Genomic DNA, 19,734 nt, shown 5'->3' with positions numbered 1-19,734 from the left:
GATATCGTATTTGCAACAAAGGGAACATTCTTTTACCTCTTAGTAAGCGAAAAAAAGACTATCGGCTCGATCTTTCAAAGATCATTCAACATAATGTATACATATACAAGTTACGCCTCTGTCAAATACTAAAAAACTTCCCGGATGGTAAATAATACTTCATTGAATTTTGTTGACCGATCATTGTCGTACCTACTGAACGAAGTCTCATACATAAAGAACCAAATTTTTAACACGAATTTCTTTGTTATTCCTCCAAAATCATATCTTTTTCCATTATTGTGAAATCTAAAACATTATTGTTTTTCCAAATACTTGCATTATAAGGTGGGTTTTTTTCTGTGTGCGAAAGTTGTATATTTTACAATGAAAAGATTAAAGACAATGGTGTCACGCTATACCTTTAAAGCTCACCTGGCCTAAAGAGCATAAAGAGACAAGTGAACTTGTCTCATCACTTGGCATAATTCGTTTGTCGGCCGTCGTCGTTCGACGTTACTTATTATTTTTTTTAAATCATAATAAGTAAACAGAACATATGCATAGAAAAACATGATCGGCAATACATGTACAAGGTTAAGATTTACAAATACGTCAACCAGACAGAAATAGTCAGTCGATACTTTATTCAAATATCTGGGGCTGAAAAAATTGTACCGTTTATGTTATTATATCGACAACTTACTGAAGTTATTATCCTTTAATTACGATTGTTCCCAATTTGATGCATTGTTCCTATTATCTTGACAAAATCAGTGCCAGACTGCCTAAGAATCAGGCAGTGGTGAAAACATGACCAAAAAAACCCATTCATTTTGAAATCGATTTCAGTTCATTTTATGCACAAAAATAACATTCATTTCCATTTTCTGTCCTGGTAATAGAAGATACAATTTGGTTGAAATGCACTAGAAATTAACGAATAAGGGGAGATAACTCTGTAATTTACTATCATTCTAACCAATTTTCTAACCAAGTTATTTGATATTACCAGACACACACAAACGAAAGACTAAAACTTTTTAACTCGGGATGATGGTTAGTATTAAATAGCATGATTACCTCGGTGGGTTTTTTCTCATCATGTTTTAATTTTTACCTAAATTGCCTGATTCTTACAAAGACTGGCACTTCAATAGATAAAATCAGTTAACTCTTAATAGAGATATTCCCCTTTGATTATGATTTTAACAACATAAGTGGTCATTGGTTAAGACGCCGGTGAGGGCCTAGTGACGCTATTGGACCTCTAGTTCAGATGTATTTTTATTCAGGAAGTCTTTCGTCTTTTCAAAACAACTTCTTTTTCTCAGTTATTAGTCGTTTTAATTCATTACAGATGTGAAAACGTTTTCAATATAGACTGTAATATATCAAAAAGAAGATGGCAATATCTAATGTTTTACTGGCACTATGTAAATGTATACTGCTAGTAGGTGAGTATTCTTTTCATTATTATGATTAAATAATATTATCAATATTAAAGGGTGTAGTGCTGATATTTAAGAGAAAAAAAACAGTTGGATGAGTCAGATTAAATCATTTGACATAATTTCACTTGGGGATATTTTTACCTGCTAGTGAGGTCCCTCATGGGGACGGTCAAGAAATCACATAAGCATTAAGATTTTTTAACAAAATAATCAAAAAGCAATAATACAGTCCTAAATTATCAAATAATCAAATAATCATTTTATATTTTGTCTTGTAATCATGTAGTCACTATAAAAACTACCAAGTTATCACATAATTACAAACCCATGATGAGGCTCATTTGTATTATTTCCTTTATAGGGCCTTTTTAGATTTAAGGTTCATAAACCTACTGGAATCTGAATGTTAAAATGAGTTTATAACTGGAATTTGTTTAACGAAACTCTCGAAGAAAGACTACATGTGTTGTAGCAATTGCAAAATGACCGAAACTGAGTACCATGTTTTTTTTCATTTTGACTGCCTTTTTTATATTGATTGTCGAATTAAACATGTTGGTGATTTTTTCAACAATTTAAAGGCAATTTCTCAAATTTGTATCAAAATTTTGAGTACTTTCTACAAAAGTTGGAAAAAAGCTAGGTATATAGTTCGTGCAATTCATATAAGTCACCAGTTGTTGTATAATCCATAACATTTTCAAATTATTTATATTTTATAATTTTAAATTAATTCAGAAATATCATATTAGTATTTAGTCCAAGAAACGATATAAAAAGATGACTTATAGGACCAATGGTCCGGATAAATTATTATACAAACTTTGTAATTGTTTTATCGTACTTTTTGAATAATTATAGTTTTTATTGTTTAATGTACATGGGTAGTTGAATTGAAATTGATAACTTGTTTATAATTTGCCAAAATATAGTATATACTTTTAATGATATAATAAAAAGTCACACCGATTTTGCAGATAATACATGGACAGTCAACCTAATTTTGATAGAATGAAAAAAATATAAACGATATTTGTAGAGTTTTAAGATAAGATATAGGAATATATCTCTTATAATATAGTGTGCTCTCAGAAATAAAGAAAATGGGATTAATGTGCTTGTTTTCTTGCCTCTGGTCATACTATGTGAATTCATTATACATTATCTGAATTATCTGATATTATACATGTTATATAAAGCAAAGATAAAAATGGTAAACGAATACACAAAAAAGTATTAATCGATTACATGAGTCAGTAATCGTGCCAATCCTTGATCTATACGATTTTGTTTCTGATATTTACAATCAAGATGGCAGACGACCTCGTAGTTCGATCAACCTATTTTTTTTATCAGTTATTACTTATTAATAGATTTAGTCCAAATACGCGATTAACAGTTAACAAAGGTTATGAGAAAACATTTTTTTTATAAACAATTATTTTTTTACTTTAATCCATCTAATATAATAACATATTAGCTGTTTATGTAAATGATAACACATTTCCTTTGATATTCATTTGTTTTTGCTTCTACTGGTTTAATAAAGGCCTCATACAGTAAAATGAATGAACAGACCGTCAACGTAATAGATTATTCCATGAAAAATTTGACATCAATGCCTATTTTCCAGCAAAATTCTACAACAGATATATATCTGCAAGGAAATTTATTACAGGTAGTTCCCGCATTGTCTTTCCAACAATCGAAAAAACTGAGACTCTTAGATTTGTCAATGAATCAACTAAAACTAATTGAACGGGGAACATTCGCAGGACTTACAGAACTTACATATCTCTCCCTTAGACAAAATAAGTTAACATCAAATTCTCTCCATGGTGGAATATTTCAAGATTTGATCTCGCTTGAGGATTTAACAATACACACAAACCTTTTCTCTTATGAATATACTCTTTTTTGCAGTCCGAAATATCGCATTTAAAGTCATTGGTAAAGCTAGGAATTGATCTTCGTGGAAAACTCCAAATAAATAATAGCTTTTGTAAATTATCTGAATTACAGGATCTTGAACTTGTTGGATTGCGGAGATATTCAAACAATTTATTTCAAAACTTGAAGTGTCTTAAAATAGAAATATTATCACTTGATTCGGTGGTTTTTCTAGCACCAGATACGTTCATATATTTTCCAGAGTTAAAGACACTAAGGATAAGCATTGTGTTTAGATTTGCTACGTACGACACAATAAGTAGTATATTTAATTCTTTTAAGGTTTTCAAAGGTAAACATATGACAGAAATAAGTATCTATAGAAATCCACATAGAAACGGGTTTGTGTTAGGCCATACGCATTTCGCAGTTCTTCAAGAAATATGTCTTCAAAAGTTAAATTTGATGGCTGATAGTATACTTGGCATACAGTTTGGACCTTTTTTTAAATATGGATATACAGAGAATTGCTTAGAAGAATTAAACATAAATTTAATGTTTGACAGCACAGATAGTTTTGTTTTTGCTTTTTGTGCGTTTAGACACTTAAAAATATTGAAAATTCCACATGTTATAGGTAAAGACGACAGACTAGAAAGATCGACACCAAATGATGTAATTTACTCGTTTTGCCTTCCAAAGACTTTAGAACAATTGGACTACCATTCGAACGTTAAAACATATAATACGAGGAGTATTGCTAATCTGACTATTCTAAATGGATCAAATCTAAAAGTTGTTAATATAACCAACGTTACACTCCGAGATTGCAATGGTACGGTTTATGGCATTTAAAATCTAGAGTATTTGGACATGTCAGGATTTGACTGCAGAGTTTTGAGTGAACATCTCCTGTCAAATTTTCCTAAATTGATTACTCTTATTGCACAAGATGCTACTCTTGGAATCGGTTTGAATACCCTTAAAAATGCATCAGAATTTCTAAAGACCAATTCAGATCTAAAACATATTGACTTGATGAAAAATAACATAAAATCTTTACCAGAGGGCTTGTTCAATCATCCTTTTAGACAAAAGCTTTCTATTATTTTCGACAGAAACAACTTTCAATCACTTCCAAACTTTCCATCGAAACCAAATACATTTCAACTTATCAGTCTGAAATACAACAGAATTTCTTGTCTTAGCGATGACGATATTGCCAAACTTAATATTATAAAACCTTCAAGTATATTTCTTCGTGGAAATCCGATTGAATGCTCTTGTAATACACTAAAATTTCTTAAATGGGTGCAACATTCAGGTCTTATAAGTGATGTCGATGAAATAGAATGCGTCAGCCAAAATGGGACTCTTGTAATTTTGTCTCAATTCTTTCAAAACCTTAAAACATATGAAGTCAGTTGTCAATCAAAACTATGGATAACATTAGCAAGTTGTATTAGTGCCTTCATCATATTGGCTTTGATCTTTGGAATAATATACTATCGCTACCGATTTGCATTTGAGTATTTCTTTTTGAGAATAAAGATGAAACTTAGGCATTACAAGCCTCTTTCGGAAGAGTTTATTCATGATGCGTTTATTTCATACAGTCATAAAGACATATCATGGGTTAAAACTCTCTACGACAATTTGCATTCAAAAGGCTTAAGCCTCTGTTTATACCACAAAGATTTTAAAGTGGGGAAGCCAATTGCCGATTGCATCGTAGAAGCTATCAATTCAAGCAGAAAGATTGTATTTGTTATCACGGAGGATTTTCTGGAAAGTAGCTGGGGAACGTATGAAATAGAAATGACAAGAATACATGCTTTCAGAGAGGGAAGTGAATCAATGGTTGTTGTCATACTGAAGGATGAAATAAAAAAAGACAAACTTCCAAAAGCATTGAAGGAAATTTGGTATAAAGTCGTATGTTTTGTGTGGCCATCTGATTCTGAGGCTCCGTACAACTCTGAGGAAATGTTCTACGTGAAACTAAGTAAAACATTATCAGATGGTCGTATGAAAATAAGTGATGATAACACTTCAATGTAAAAGGCAAACACTAAACTCGTGTAAAGTAAAGACGAATATGCAAATAATATAAATATTATATTGAAACCGTTTGAAATAAATGTTTACATAATTGTATGCGATTTATGTGATAAACTTTTCAAAATTAATTTCATGTATCACAAATTTTACTTCTTTTTTTTTTATGAAAATGAATCGTGTACAAATAATAATATAATATATATGTTTTTCACAAAATATTTAAATGGAAAAAATATCACCTTGCACAAAGCTTTAAACGTTATGAATCTGAACAGAGGTCAATACACTTTTTACAATCAAAATCACTTCCTGGATTGTGATGATGCATTACATTTTGGTTTCAGATCATTGTCGTTAACAAATGATTTAAAAAATGAAAGTCCCAAACGTTTAAATTTTAAAATCAAATTCAAACATTACTTAAACCTATTATATTGTAAATCTTTCACCATCTATTTTCATTCTTGTGTTACAATCGGAATAAATTCTCTTTTTTACACGGAAAACTTCCTTGAGAAATTAAGTACTACATGCACAAGTAAAAACATCACAAGGAAGCTATAAGTTATAGTGTAAGTTTTATAGGTGATATTTCATACCACGAAGAGATTACCGTAGCTGTATTAGGCAGATTATTGGCTGGATGGTTTTCAGATCCTGATCCCCATCCAGTTTCCCAAGTCTTTATCACTATTGGGCTGGTATTACGCTCGGGGACGAAACGTCCACCAGCAGTGGTATCCACCTCGTGGTGTTACTAATTATGAAAGGTAGTAGGATTATATTTAATATGCCAGACGCGCGTTTCGTCTTCATAAGGCTCATCAATGTCGCTCAGATCAAAATAGTTAAAAAGCTAAACAAGTACAAAGTTGAAGAGCATTGAGGATCAAACTCTGAATTATGCACACTGAAGTGTTAAAAACCTATATGAAAACAGCAAGCATACTTTCTCCTGTCTTCAGATGAGTTTATCTTTAGAGCTATTTCTTGTTTTTAAATGAAGGGGTATTCATTTGTTTTGTGAAAATATATCGTTGTCATATACACGAACCCTAGTGCTTTTGTTTAGCGCATTGTCAGAAATAGGTTGTAAAAAAGAACCATTTGATTTTCAAGGTTTAAGAAAGGGGGACAAATGATACCAAAGGGAAAGTCAAACTCAAAAAAATTGGCGGGGTTTCAGAGTCTTCACATAATCACCCCCTGGAAAGATTACTAAAATCGCACGGTCGTAGAGCTACAATTTTTACTTAAGATGGTTCATACAAGAAAACATTAATCAAAGATTATCACTTTCAAAATATTTGAATTGATAGTCGTTAGAAATGAGATGAAAATGGTCACACTACAGCTTAATGTTTTTTTCCTTTGTTTTGTCGAACTGCTTCGGTGCTTCCATAATTCATACTAGTCTTCAGTTGTAACCAGTAAAGTGTTAAGTTCTGATGAACAAAGTGAGGAAATCATAATAATAGTTGCTATCCTCATTTATATTTACTCTTCTTTTCTTAATAAGACCGTAATATAATTTTTGGAGCCTTTTTCTAATAATCGAGAAAACACCAAAAGCTAGTTCTACAGTTGTATTTAGATATATGAATTACTTAATATAATGCATGCTTATATTATTAGTTATAAGGTGTGATAATGACCTAACACGATTTATATCGGGTAAGTAAGTTCCATATGGCGTGAGAGCAAAGCTCAAAACTCCATATGGTATTAACTGACCCCATAGTATATATATTTGAACACTAGCTATAGCACGCCGTGTAACGAATTTATCTTACCGACTATCTTCTCGTGTGGTATTTTTACTAGTGGCCTATCAAAGTGATTACATTCCAGCTCCTTTGTTCTAACAGGGGTTATCTGGGCCGGATCACCACTACCAGATCACCCCAGTTTCAGTTTCTGTCTTTTCCACGCTTTCCTTTGTTCTGTAACATTTTGGCGGGAATGTCAAATACACTATAAAAGTTATAATTACTTATAGAGAAAAGACTATCTATCAGCATTCACGTAGAAAAAATCTCGTGTATATTCTGGGATTCGAACTCAAGACCTTTAGCATATCCAGCCACGACACATACCGCTACACCAGGACGACTGGATACGAACTAACAGTTATTTAACATACTTAAAGGAAGAAAGATATTTTTATAAGTTGGGCGAGTTGGCAGACTTTTATTCAGTGGGTTTAAACCTTTTTCGCTATAAATGAGTTTTCAGACTGATTTTACACTTTTTTTAAAAATGGGGCGAGTCGGTAAACAAGAATGGGCGATTTTTTTTATATAGTTGCGAGATAGTGTGGGTAGATTGGAAAGTGGGCCGAGTTGACATTGTTTGATATCTACTCATCGTGTTCGGGGGTCATAAAGGGTATACATCATATAGTAATATATAAAGTATATTATAATGATTGTGTGGCGTTCGAAACTAGATTTTATGAATTGTAAATGGGTTTTCATTTTATCTAAAGCAGCTTGGATGTTATATAATTATCCCATTCGGACTTGGTATATGTCAGTGTAAGATCATCCTCTAGACTCCGGCCATCGGGGTGATCTTACACTCACACACCGCGTTCTTGTGGGATAACTTTTAATTAAACCATTGAGATGACGTAAGCCTATTTATTTATCGTAGATTCTTTTTCTAGATCTAACGCTTCCTAAATATGTCTCTGAAATGGACTCAACATTTAATATTATTTTGTTTCCTTTGTGTGCCTAATTACATTACATTAATTACATAAATTTAATGGACTAATTTACTGATTTCTGTTCACTATTGAATTGTTTTAAAACTTACCTTTCATTTTTATAATTTCTATATGCCTTCACTAGGAATCGAACCCGTCCATGAATTCTTTAGCGTGCTACTGATATCAACATATCGACGTCGACGAAACCTCTATGCTACAAATCGGTTACAATTTAAATAGATATAGGAAGATGTGGTGTGAGTGCCAATGAGACGACTCTCCATCCAAGTAACAATTTAAAAAGTAAACCATTATAGGTTAAAGTACGGCCTTCAACACCGAGCCTTGGCTCACACCGAACAACAAGCTATAAAGGGCCCCAAAATTACTAGTGTAAAACCATAAATGAATATATGATAAACATCGGTACAACATACACACAGGGCTTGTACCCTTATATATACATAATAGGCAAACGTATAGTATAAATTGCAAATTACTATCTTATTGAATTGTGGCTGACAAATTCTTGTTGCTGTACATGAATCAGCTTCATCAAATTACACCTCTCTGTGAACACCTTGTATAATATATTAACTGGGACTAAAGCAATGTTTTGCAATACATATATGGTACTATCTTTTTATTTTATCGCTGTACATGACACAACTACATCAAATGGCAACTCTTCATGAATGTCTTGTGGAATAGAAACATTTATTGAGAAATATTTGAAAATGTTAGCTATCTTTTTTTTTATAAGCAAATACATGACAAATACCTTCTACTAGACTTGCATACAGGGTTGGAAAGGTAAAAGCAAGGTAAGTAGGGCCTATGTTTTCATGTCTTACAGTCTAACACAATTTAAGGTTGGTGTTCTTTTATATTTAACTTTTAACTAAGTTAAGCTTTTAACATGGATAATAAGTCCGTTTTCAAACTTTAAGTAGAAATCTTTATATATACATTTTTTTGTCTTAATAAAAACGGTGTGTTGTATGTCCAAGAGTTTCTAAAATTCTGACACTAAGTCCGACAATGCAATCTGTCGTTTACATTCATAAAAATGACAGGAACTATATTTGTAGACAGCCGATTTAAAAAAATTTGCGAGCGGCCAAAACAAGTCGGTCTTTGACATCGAAAAAAATACATCATTTCTTTTTTTTTCTACTTAGTCATTTGCTCTTCTCTTCGGCATTTCCTCACTTTATAGTACATGAAATAAGACATGTACTGCATGTTTGAAAATATATAGAGTGCAGCAAAAAATAATTCAGAATATGGGGTAAACGTCAAAGGAACAGTAACCTAGCAATCAAAATAATCAAAAGACATGTGCACGCTAAAATGTGAAATAGGATATGCATGTTTCCCTCAATGTGACAGCATCACAGCGACTAAAAATATACACGAACGACATTTTCACTTGGCAGATGCTACCATTTGTATAAGGTTTTTTTTCGATTTTATTTTATTTTCCACATAAAAAAACTGTCCGCATTGAAAACGCAAATAGTGATGAAAGTGACATTACACACCAAGATATCAATAAAATCAAGCATTGTGTTTTAGACATTTCATACATCGATTTTTGGTTGGGTAAACAAGAATTTATAAACTTGAATTTTATTTTGACTGAAGAAATGTTTTGCAACTCATAACATGCATACATATTACTATTTTTATTGTATTGTGGCTGACATATTTGTCGCTGGACATAAATCAGCTTCATCAAATAACACCTCTCTGTGAATACCTTGTAGAATCTATTAACTGGGGCTTCAAATTGACTAAAGCAATGTATTGCAACACATATATGGTACTATCTTTTTATATTATGATTGATATATTTGTCGCTGCACATAACGCAGCTACATCAAACGGCAATTCTTCATGAATGTCTTGTGGAATAGAAACGTTCAATGAGAAGTATTTGAAAATGTTAGCTATCTTTTTTTCTCATAAGCGAGTGCATGACAAAGACGTACTATACTAGACTTACATACAGGGTTGGAAAGGTAAAACCATGATATGTAGGGACTACAATTTTCAGGTCTTTCAGTTTAACATAATTTAAGGTTAGTGATTTTTTATATTTAACTTTTAACCAAATAAGGCTTTTAAAATGGATATTAGGTCCGTTTACAAACTTTAGGTAGAAACCTTTATATATACAAAATTTTTTTATAAGAAAGGGTTTGTTATATGTCCAAGAGTTTCTAGAAATATATCGCAAAGTCATTATTTTGATGCATTATTTCGTATCTAAATAAACATGTTGTTTTGGAAGCATAGCTTTTCTGCACTGGGTGTGTTCTTTAGATCCTATTTTCAAAAATGAATAAAAAGAACTTAAAGAGTTAAGTTCCTGCTTAACTGAAGACTACAGGTTTCAGCTCTAGATACCTCAGTGAAGAGATTTCTTTTATGCAAACACACATTCGAAGATGTACGGTGAAAAGAAAACATCCAATCTGTAGCACATACTTGTGTGCTTACTTATAATGATCTTCTTAGTGACAAAAAATAAAGTTACTAGACACATGTTAAAAGTTGCGCTTTTAAAGTTTCGATTGTTAAGGTTTCATTTGGAACCTAGGGCTAAAATGGCCGTATTTTCACCTCAAAATTTACTTTGAGTACAGACTAGTTGGATAGAACTATAGTCAAAGCATTGTTCATTTAACCAAAATATCAAGACTAGTCGGATAGAACTATCGTAAAAGCATTGGTTATATGCATTGCACAAATACATTTTAGGAAATATGTATTTATTGTTATATGGTCCTCAGGTTTTTTGTGAAACGTTTTTGGAAATTGATTATGTTTTTGGAAATTGATTATCTTTTCGTTCCCTTTGATTGTTTACCATTATGTGGTCAACCCTGTTCCACTTGAGGATTTAAAAGATTGAAAAGTTACCTTGGTTACCCTCTTTGTGAGTATGCAAATACTTTACCTATTCTGATTTTTTCAGCACGATACTAAAAAATCTATAACGTATGAATAATGATTTTACTGTATTGTCTCATTCATTTCAATTTTGCACCAGTTTAGTATTAAACTATTTTATTGGAATTATTATCATCATTTAGACGTGTACGACCGTCAGATAATGCTATACATAGTTTTTCGTAGAACTTTTCCTCAGAGTTATACGGAGCGTCGGGATTGGTTGGCCACACAATACAGACAACCTTATACCAAATTTCCTTCAATGCTTTTGGAAGTTTGTCTTTTTTTATGTCATCCTTCAGTATAACGTCAACCATTGATTTACGACCCTCTCTGAATGCATGCATTCTTGTCATTTCTATTTCATACGTTCCCCAGCTACTTTCCAGAAAATCCTCAGTAATAACAAATACGACCTTTCTGCTTGAATTGATGGCTTCCATGATGCACTCGGCAATAGGCATTCCAACTTTGAAATCCTTGTGATATAGACAGAGACTAATGCCTTTTGACTTTAAATTGTCGTAAAGAGTTTTAACCCATGATATGTCTTTATGACTGTATGAGATAAACGCGTCATGGCTAAAATCTTCCAAAAGAGGCTGGTAATGCCTCAGTTTCATTTTAATTCTCCGAAAGAAATACTCAAATGCAAATCGGTAGCGATAGTATTTTATTCCAAAGAGCAAAGCTAAAATGGTGAAAGAAGTAATGCAACTTGCCAGTGTAACCCATAGTTTTGTTTGGCAACTAATTTCAAAACTTTTTAGATTTTGCAAGAGTTTGGACAATGTTGCAAAAGTCCCGGTTTGGAGGACGCATTCTATTTCATCAACATCACTTATAAGGCCTGAATGTTGCACCCATTTAAGAAATCGTAGTGTATTGCAAGAACATTCAATCGGATTTCCACGAAGTAATACACTGGAAGGTTTAATAATGTTAAGTTTAGCCATATCGTCTTTGCTTAAACACGAAAATCTGTTGTACTTTAGACTGATAAGTTGAAATGTATTTGGTTTCGATGGAAAATTCGGAAGGGATTGTAAGTTGTTTCTGTCCAATATGATAGAAAGCTTATGTCTGAAAGGATGACAAAAAAAGTTATCTGGTAGAGATTTGAAGTTATTTTTCCTCAGGTTAAGGTGTTGTAGATCTAAATTCATCTTTAGAAATTCTGAAGCATTGTGAAGGATATTCAAACCGATTCCCAGATTGGCGTCTTGTGCAATTAGAGTGATCAGTTTAGGAAAATGTGAAAGAAGATTCACACCCAAAACTTTGCAGTTGAATCCTGACATATCAAAATACTCCAAATTTTCAGCGCCATTAATTGTACCATTACAATCCCGGACGGTAAAGATAGCCAAATTCAAAACTTTTAAATTTGAGCCGTTGATAATTGTCATATTTGAAATTCTCCTTTGAGTGTATAGTTTAACATGCGAACGGAGGTCAATTTGTTCTAATGTTTTCGGAATGCAAAACGAGAAAGATACGTCATTTTGACCGGATCGTTTAAGTCTATTGTCTCCAACAACCTCATTTTTAATTGAGATAATTTTTAAATGCTTAAACACACAAAATGCAAAAATATATCTATATTTGATAGCGGACAGTAAATTACCGGACAAATTTAATTCTTCTAAACAATTCTCTGTAAGTCCATATCTCCAAAAAGGATTGGATTTTACACCAAGTATACTATCACCGACCAAGTTCAACTTCTTTAGACATATTTTTTCAAGTATTGCAAAGTGAGGATGGCCCAACACAAATCCGTTGCTATGGGGATTTCCAGTAATACTAAGTTCCGTCATGTTTCTACCCTTGAAAATCTTCAAAGCATTAAATATGTTGCTTATAACGTCGTACGTAGCAAGACCCGTGTTTATTACTATTCCAAGCGTTTTTAAATGCGGAAAGGAAATGAACGTGTTTGATGCAAGTGAAAGCACAGAACTAATCCTTAATGTTTCTATTTTAAGACACTTTTGGTTTTTAAATAAATAATCTGAATATGTCAGTCCATGCGCTTCAAATATTTCCAGGTCTTGTAGGTTTGATAAATTACAAAGACATTTATCTATCTGGTTTTGTCTGCTCAGATCGATTTTTAACGTAACCAATGATTTTATTCGAGATACAACAGATTGAAAAAATGTAAAATTATCGTGAAAATAATTATGAAGTATAACCAGATCTTGAAGAGAAATTAAACCTTGAAAAATATTCTCATTAAGAGAATTTGAAGTTAACAAGTTACTGCTAAGGTTGAGAATGTTAAGTCCAACTAGTCCATCAAAGGCGCCATGTTCAATAAAGCTAATCCTATTATTAGATAAATCTTTGTTTTTTAATATTCTTAATTTCCGGAAAGACCATGCAGGAACTACATGTAGATAATTTCCTTGAAGATATAGATCTGTTGTAGAATTGTTCAGAACATCAGGCATTGTTGTTAAATTTTTCCTCGAAAAATCTATAAGGTTGATAATCTGACCATTCATTTTAAATTGCGTTGTCTTTGAAAAACCTGTATATCAAGAGAAAAATCAAAATATAAATTTCACACATCTACAAAAAAACTCACTGCAATTTTATATTGATAAGACATTAGTTTTTATGTTTGATTTCTTTTACACTAGGCATTTTTGATCCTTTATGGCTTGTTGTTCAGAGTGGACTAATGCTCCTTGTAAAAGACCGTTCTTTGACCTACATTTGTTTGCCTTTTACACAGTTTGACTTAGATTGAGGAATGTCTTATAAGCACTATATCATAATTTCTAATTTCTATTATGGGGTTATTGAAATTTTTTTATATTTGATTTTCATGTTAATCTTAACTTTTTCTAATCTGAGTTACCCCTTTTAATTCTCATGTTCATCAATGACTATATTGGTTTACTTATAATTTTTAAAATGACGTTCCTCGGTTTAAAACCGCTTCATGTGATGATTTGTGTTTGTGTTCTCTTGAATGCATATTTTTCTATCGCAATTGGGTGTTCTGTATCTTATATTAAAAAAAACGTAATTTTAGATGTATTACTATAAAAATATACTATAGTATCCTTTTCATATTGAGGTGTAATACCACCATTGATTTTCCCCTATTAGTCTTTGTTAAATTTGCACTTTTCAAAAAATTGTGCAGAATTTATCTTTGTTTCAAATAAAGAAATACTTGGCATGAGTAAAGTTTTATCCTGTCCAGTTCTATAGAAAAAGTTTCACATAACATTTCCTTGCATATAAGAAAATAACCATCATTGGAAGTTAACCAATCAAATTTCTCCCCTTATTCTATCTGTGTACAAGGTTTAGTCACTATGTAACCTCAAGATTACAAAATTTTCTATAGACATCACAAATAAAAAATAATGGTGTTTTGAAATCCCCAAGACATATGTTAATGACACAGAAATAGTTTTACTGCAATAAAATGTAGGATTAATTACCTACAACGGTCAAATTCAAGGGAATATTTTTTTAGACTTACTTTCGTATGCAACCGGATGTGACGTACCCTGATTTAGTGGTATTACACCTTGAGCAGATTGTATACATACGCATTTACCTGGTGAATATTTTTCAATAATGTAACCTGTAATTAGGAATTGATTGAGCACCTGAGATCACCCCCAGTTTCTTAGACTTTAAGTTTTTTTTTTGTTTTGTCTACTGTACTATTATTTTCTGTTTGTCTTTTTATTTTTAGAAATGGCGTTATCAGTTTATTTTCAATCCATGAGTTTGACTGTTCCTCTGGTATTTTCGTCGCTTTTTTTTTAATGATTTTATATAAAAAGGTCTTCAATTTTTTTGACACTTGCCCGAATACTAATTTCAAAACTTGATTAGCTGGACCTTAATTCATGACTCATATTATTACGGTGTAGTTTCATCATCCTGCTTGCTATATAAGGCATATAACATGAAGAAATAATTTCGGAAAAGGTATAAATTCAACACACTGTCTACACTAGTGAATAATTTTATAGACAACGAAAATCAAAAGATGATAACGGACATTTCGCACAATTCGTTATGTTTTACACGTAGCAATGTGTAGGTATGATTTCTAAATAATTTAAACACCCCTGTTTTATCTATTCTGAATTTTGTTTGCCTCCTTCTCGGTAATCTTTGTTAATGAAGCTCCTTTTTATGTAGTATTTATCACTTATTCTTTATTCTGTTAACTCCCATTTAGACCTTCATATTATTATGTAATACCGTATTGACAGAAAAACGTTATCAACATTAATATCGCACGTTTGATGTACAATTTCTAATAAAACAAAACTACATACCTGCCTGCAGGATAAAAGTCCAGATTGCTATGAAAACTTTAGCCATCGCCTCTTTTACAAATGACAAGGTTGAAATCACCTTTCGAACGTCGCAGTATAATCAACAGCTATGAATTAAGATTAAAAAAACAACCAATCAATTTTAAAGACTGAATAACTACCGGAACAATTGTTTGAATAAAAAGTGGGGCGTGATATACTCAATTATATGCTTCACTGATTTCCGAAGAAACTTTGAAATCAAATTTGTATATAAAGATCTAAACAACATCCAAATATCTTAAATTCAATGAAAATTAAAGAGAAATATCTATAACGATTAATTAATAAATAAAAAAGTAAGGCTTAATTTCCCTGAATCAAGTTTACAGCAAGACTAAACTCATAGAAGTCATTTATATTTACTAAAATGTAAATTAAATCCGATGTTCGTGTGTATGGACAAGTTTATGCATCACATTTTTGGAATTCAGAGGAGAGGGAATTGATGAGACAATAGGACAAGTCTTCATTCAAGTCATATTGTGTAAAAAGTAAAAAATTAAATTGTTTTAGATTTATGAGTTTGACTGTCCCTTTGGTATCTTTCGTCCCTCTTTTACCGCAAGACTTCATTTATAAATATTATTTATATTTACTAAAATACACAGTAAACCCGATGTATGTGTGTATGGACAAGTTTCTGCATCATGTTTTTGGAATTCAGAGGAGACAATTGGACAACCCTTCATTTTAGTCATAATGTGTAAAAAGAAAAAAACTAAAGGCCAGCGTACGGCCTTCAACACATAGATTTGACTAACATCGAACAGAGCTATAAAGGAACCTATAACAAGTATGCAGATGAATTTATATTGATAATGCTAAAACGAATAGCCTAAAGGATATTTTAAATAAAATTATTGTATAAACGATAGTGTACTAGACTGCTTATTTACCAATAGAGCAATTGGGAAAAATTAGGAATAAAGAAAAACAAAATCAACAGAAAATAAAAACAAATAAATAGAGAAAAGTGGTTTAAATGTCAAAACAAATGAAAGACCCTATACTTCCAAAACTCAAAAAGGAAGTTCTACTTATAGAAGCAGTGTTGAATTCAAATACTTCCTGTATCGTAATGTCGCTTCGTATTAGAATTACTTTCGATATCGGAAAAGTATAAGATGATCATACACAAGGGTTTAATTGTGTTAACAATACCTAGTCTAGAAATAAATTTACAGATGACACTTCATTTAAAATCTTGAAACAACTGTCAATCACTCCTTTTCAAATCAAAATTATGTTTCTTATCTAAAGTTTTATCTTGAATATCGGTTCGACCCAGCATTTGAATGAATTGTCGCAAATCAGTTGAAACACTCATCTTTTTTCGACACATTATTCCAGTAAACAAGAAAAACGTATCTATTTCTTAATTATGAATAAGCAAACTTTCTTTTCCTTATTTTACATAACTTCTAAAAAAACGATTTGAACGTGTACTCATCAAAAGTTTTAAACCCGTTTCATTCCTGAATTAGGTAACTAAAAAGACAAAAGCTAGTAAACAGTTATCTAGCACTGGATCAAATCTGCTTTGACCTGCTTGAATGTGATACATTTATCTGATAAAAAAATTTGATATGTTTTTTTATTCATTGTAGTTCATCTGAACATTGACAAAGGAAAAAGTATAAGCCAATGGTATTATTTATAAGGCCCCTGATAAACGGTTCTTTAATCCTGTATAGGTATATTTATTACGAGAAACGTTCAGTAATTTACAGCTGTTACATTATCGTTCTTCAGTTAGTAATATATGAATACAGAATTAAAGAACAGCGAGCCCACTGCGTCACCATGGTAAGTGTCTACCGTACTTATGCACCACCTACCGTCAAAATGTCACAATCGAAATACGTACAAAAAGAACGACTTTTTGGTATATCAAAACTTTTCGCTAATGAGTTGGGACACAAACAATAATTTTATGTCATATCATATACGAGAGTATACACACTTCTTCAGATTTCAAAGAGTAAATCTTTATGCCTGTAAGCACCTAACATTCTTGTATATAGTTCACTGACAACTATTATCCGTCCTTCCATAGCATTAACTGTTGTTATCAAACTGCTATGATTTTTGAAAGGGTATTGACGTAGCCTCTGTTATAATAACTTTCCTTCGTCAACTTTAGAATTTGGGTATTATACCAGCACTTATCGGCCAGTGCTATTCATTGAGAATATATTTCTTTATATATTTTTAACTAATTCCTTTGTAAACGAGAGGAGAAAGATACCAGAGGGACAGTCAAACTTTTAGATTAAAAAACACCTGACAACGCCATGGCTATGAAATATGAAAGAAAAAGACAAACAGACAAATAATCAGTCAGGGGCATTACTATAACAAGTAACATTTTAAATTAACCTTACTAAGTAATGTTGAAAACGAAGCTATTTTCAATATGACTTATATAAGTTACTTTTCTAAATATTATTTTTATAGGTGTCCAACTATACAGATTTTACTAGCTCTAACAAATTTTGACAGTCATCTGGTTATTTTTTCAATGAAATATGAAATCTAATCTTTCTATGTTTCTGACGCGTTTACCTTTCATATGGACGCTTTTGGGTCAAAGATTTGTCTCTTGGGACTATTAAAATATCATTTTCCTCATCAATCTTGAAGGTAGACAAATATAAATAGATAGAAACCTCTGAATTAATTAAGACTTGAAGTTATTTATAAATTGTTACCCAAAACAATTACATATGTTCCTTGAATAAGTGTTATTACTAAAGTGGCACCCGTTGTGTTGCTCATGTTATCATGGTTATTCCAATCCGTAAATTGGCTAATTCGGAAGGTCTTATTCCCGAAAGGGAAGGGAAGTGAAATAAGGAAACAAGGAACATATTCGATATATTCTGTAAAACGGTAATTCTATTACGGTCATTCAATGTAGGTACTTCGAAAAGTAAGAATATAAAGTAAAAAAGGATCGTCAAAGAAAGAAGATTACAGCAATCTTTAGTCTTATCGTAGCTATTGCATTATGAGTTTTCCAGAAATCCAGGCTACCTACAGCAAAACAAACACTGCAAAATAGTATATTCAGTTTGATGTGGTGAAATCCTTATCAATCAATCAAATATTAGTTGAATGGCTGAAATTGTCAGCAAACTCTTTAAAGGAGTAACTAACCTTAAAAGACAATTTCTTTTGATTTTACTTATCGTTTTGAAAACCATAGCAGATAGAGAGAAATTTAAACTAGAAAAATATTTACACGACAAGATCTACAAACAAGTGAATACTAGTAGTCCTGAACAGGTTTGTCGACTTTTGTTTTTAATTAACTGTTTTATCAACTTTTAAATCTTGCCCATCATGTCCATTATCTAAAAAAATATAATACAAAATTGAAATAGCAAAAGTGATCGACAAGACTTAATGGCCATGGATGCCAATTTTAACTAAACATAATTATGACAACCAGCGTTAAGCAATGCGATGGGTACATACATAAAGCTATAAGCACATACATAACGCGATGAGTACATAAATAATGCGATGAGCAAATATATAATGCGATGGGTATATACAAAATACGATGGGCACATACATAATGTTAATATATATAATTAATATTTAAAAAAAACTATAGAATTAAAGGTAAACTTAAAACTGTAAACATGGTTAAAGAAACTGTCACGTTTAGTGACAATTCAGGTCAATTTTCATGCAATGGAAACTAATAAAAAAAAGGAACTCCTTTTCAATGACACATTCCTATGAAATTCTAATATGACGCGCATCATTCGCTCTGTAAACTAACCCGATAACATTTGTTTGCAAATGCATATATTGACTACTGCAGAAAATGAAATTAGCATACTTTATATATTTCATTATTTTAAAACAATTTATAACGTTCAAATGATGCACGTGTTGTTACTAATACATATACAATGACTGTAATGTGTCAAAAGTCGCAATTGACGTATTTGATCTAGATACGGCAACGTTTATGTTGCAGGTTCAAAAACCCTCTCTCAGAAAAAAAACACTTGCATGGTGTCTGCTTGTTAACAAACACATTAAGGAAGGTTCATGGAAGAGCCTTTACAAAAGGTCTACACTCACACACATCGGACATATAAATTACAGTAATTATCAGAGTCAGAATATTTAATTGTAGTTTTATCATAGTAAGGCTTTAAATTCGTTATATTTTAGCCCATGTACAATTTAATTGCAGAGTGGTATGGACCCGTCGATATAAACATGATAAGACTAGACTTCCTCAGATCAAATGATCATGCATTACTTGATTATAGTAGAGAAAAACATTAGGTAT

At 31.7% G+C, this 19,734-nt stretch overlaps 1 protein-coding gene across 1 annotated transcript; it reads left to right on the top strand.

The window, feature by feature from the left end:
• Positions 1–4,169: 4,169 nt before the first annotated feature.
• Positions 4,170–5,384, top strand: LOC134727602 (toll-like receptor 2). Its single transcript, XM_063591982.1, has one exon. It carries the CDS (start codon positions 4,197–4,199, stop codon positions 5,382–5,384), a length of 1,188 nt encoding a protein of 395 aa, XP_063448052.1. The 5' UTR covers positions 4,170–4,196.
• The last annotated feature ends 14,350 nt before the right edge of the window (positions 5,385–19,734 follow it).

The sequence above is a fragment of the Mytilus trossulus genome, chromosome 8 (assembly GCF_036588685.1).
Source record: "Mytilus trossulus isolate FHL-02 chromosome 8, PNRI_Mtr1.1.1.hap1, whole genome shotgun sequence".
NCBI classification, from domain to species: Eukaryota; Metazoa; Mollusca; class Bivalvia; order Mytilida; family Mytilidae; genus Mytilus; species Mytilus trossulus.
Note: the sequence above shows the minus strand (reverse complement) of the source record. Positions and strands in the feature narration are given on the sequence as shown.

Coding starts and splice junctions, on each gene's coding strand:
- LOC134727602 (XM_063591982.1), top strand. CDS start 4,197: ATGTCAGGATTTGACTGCAGAGTTTTGAGTGAACATCTCCTGTCAAAT.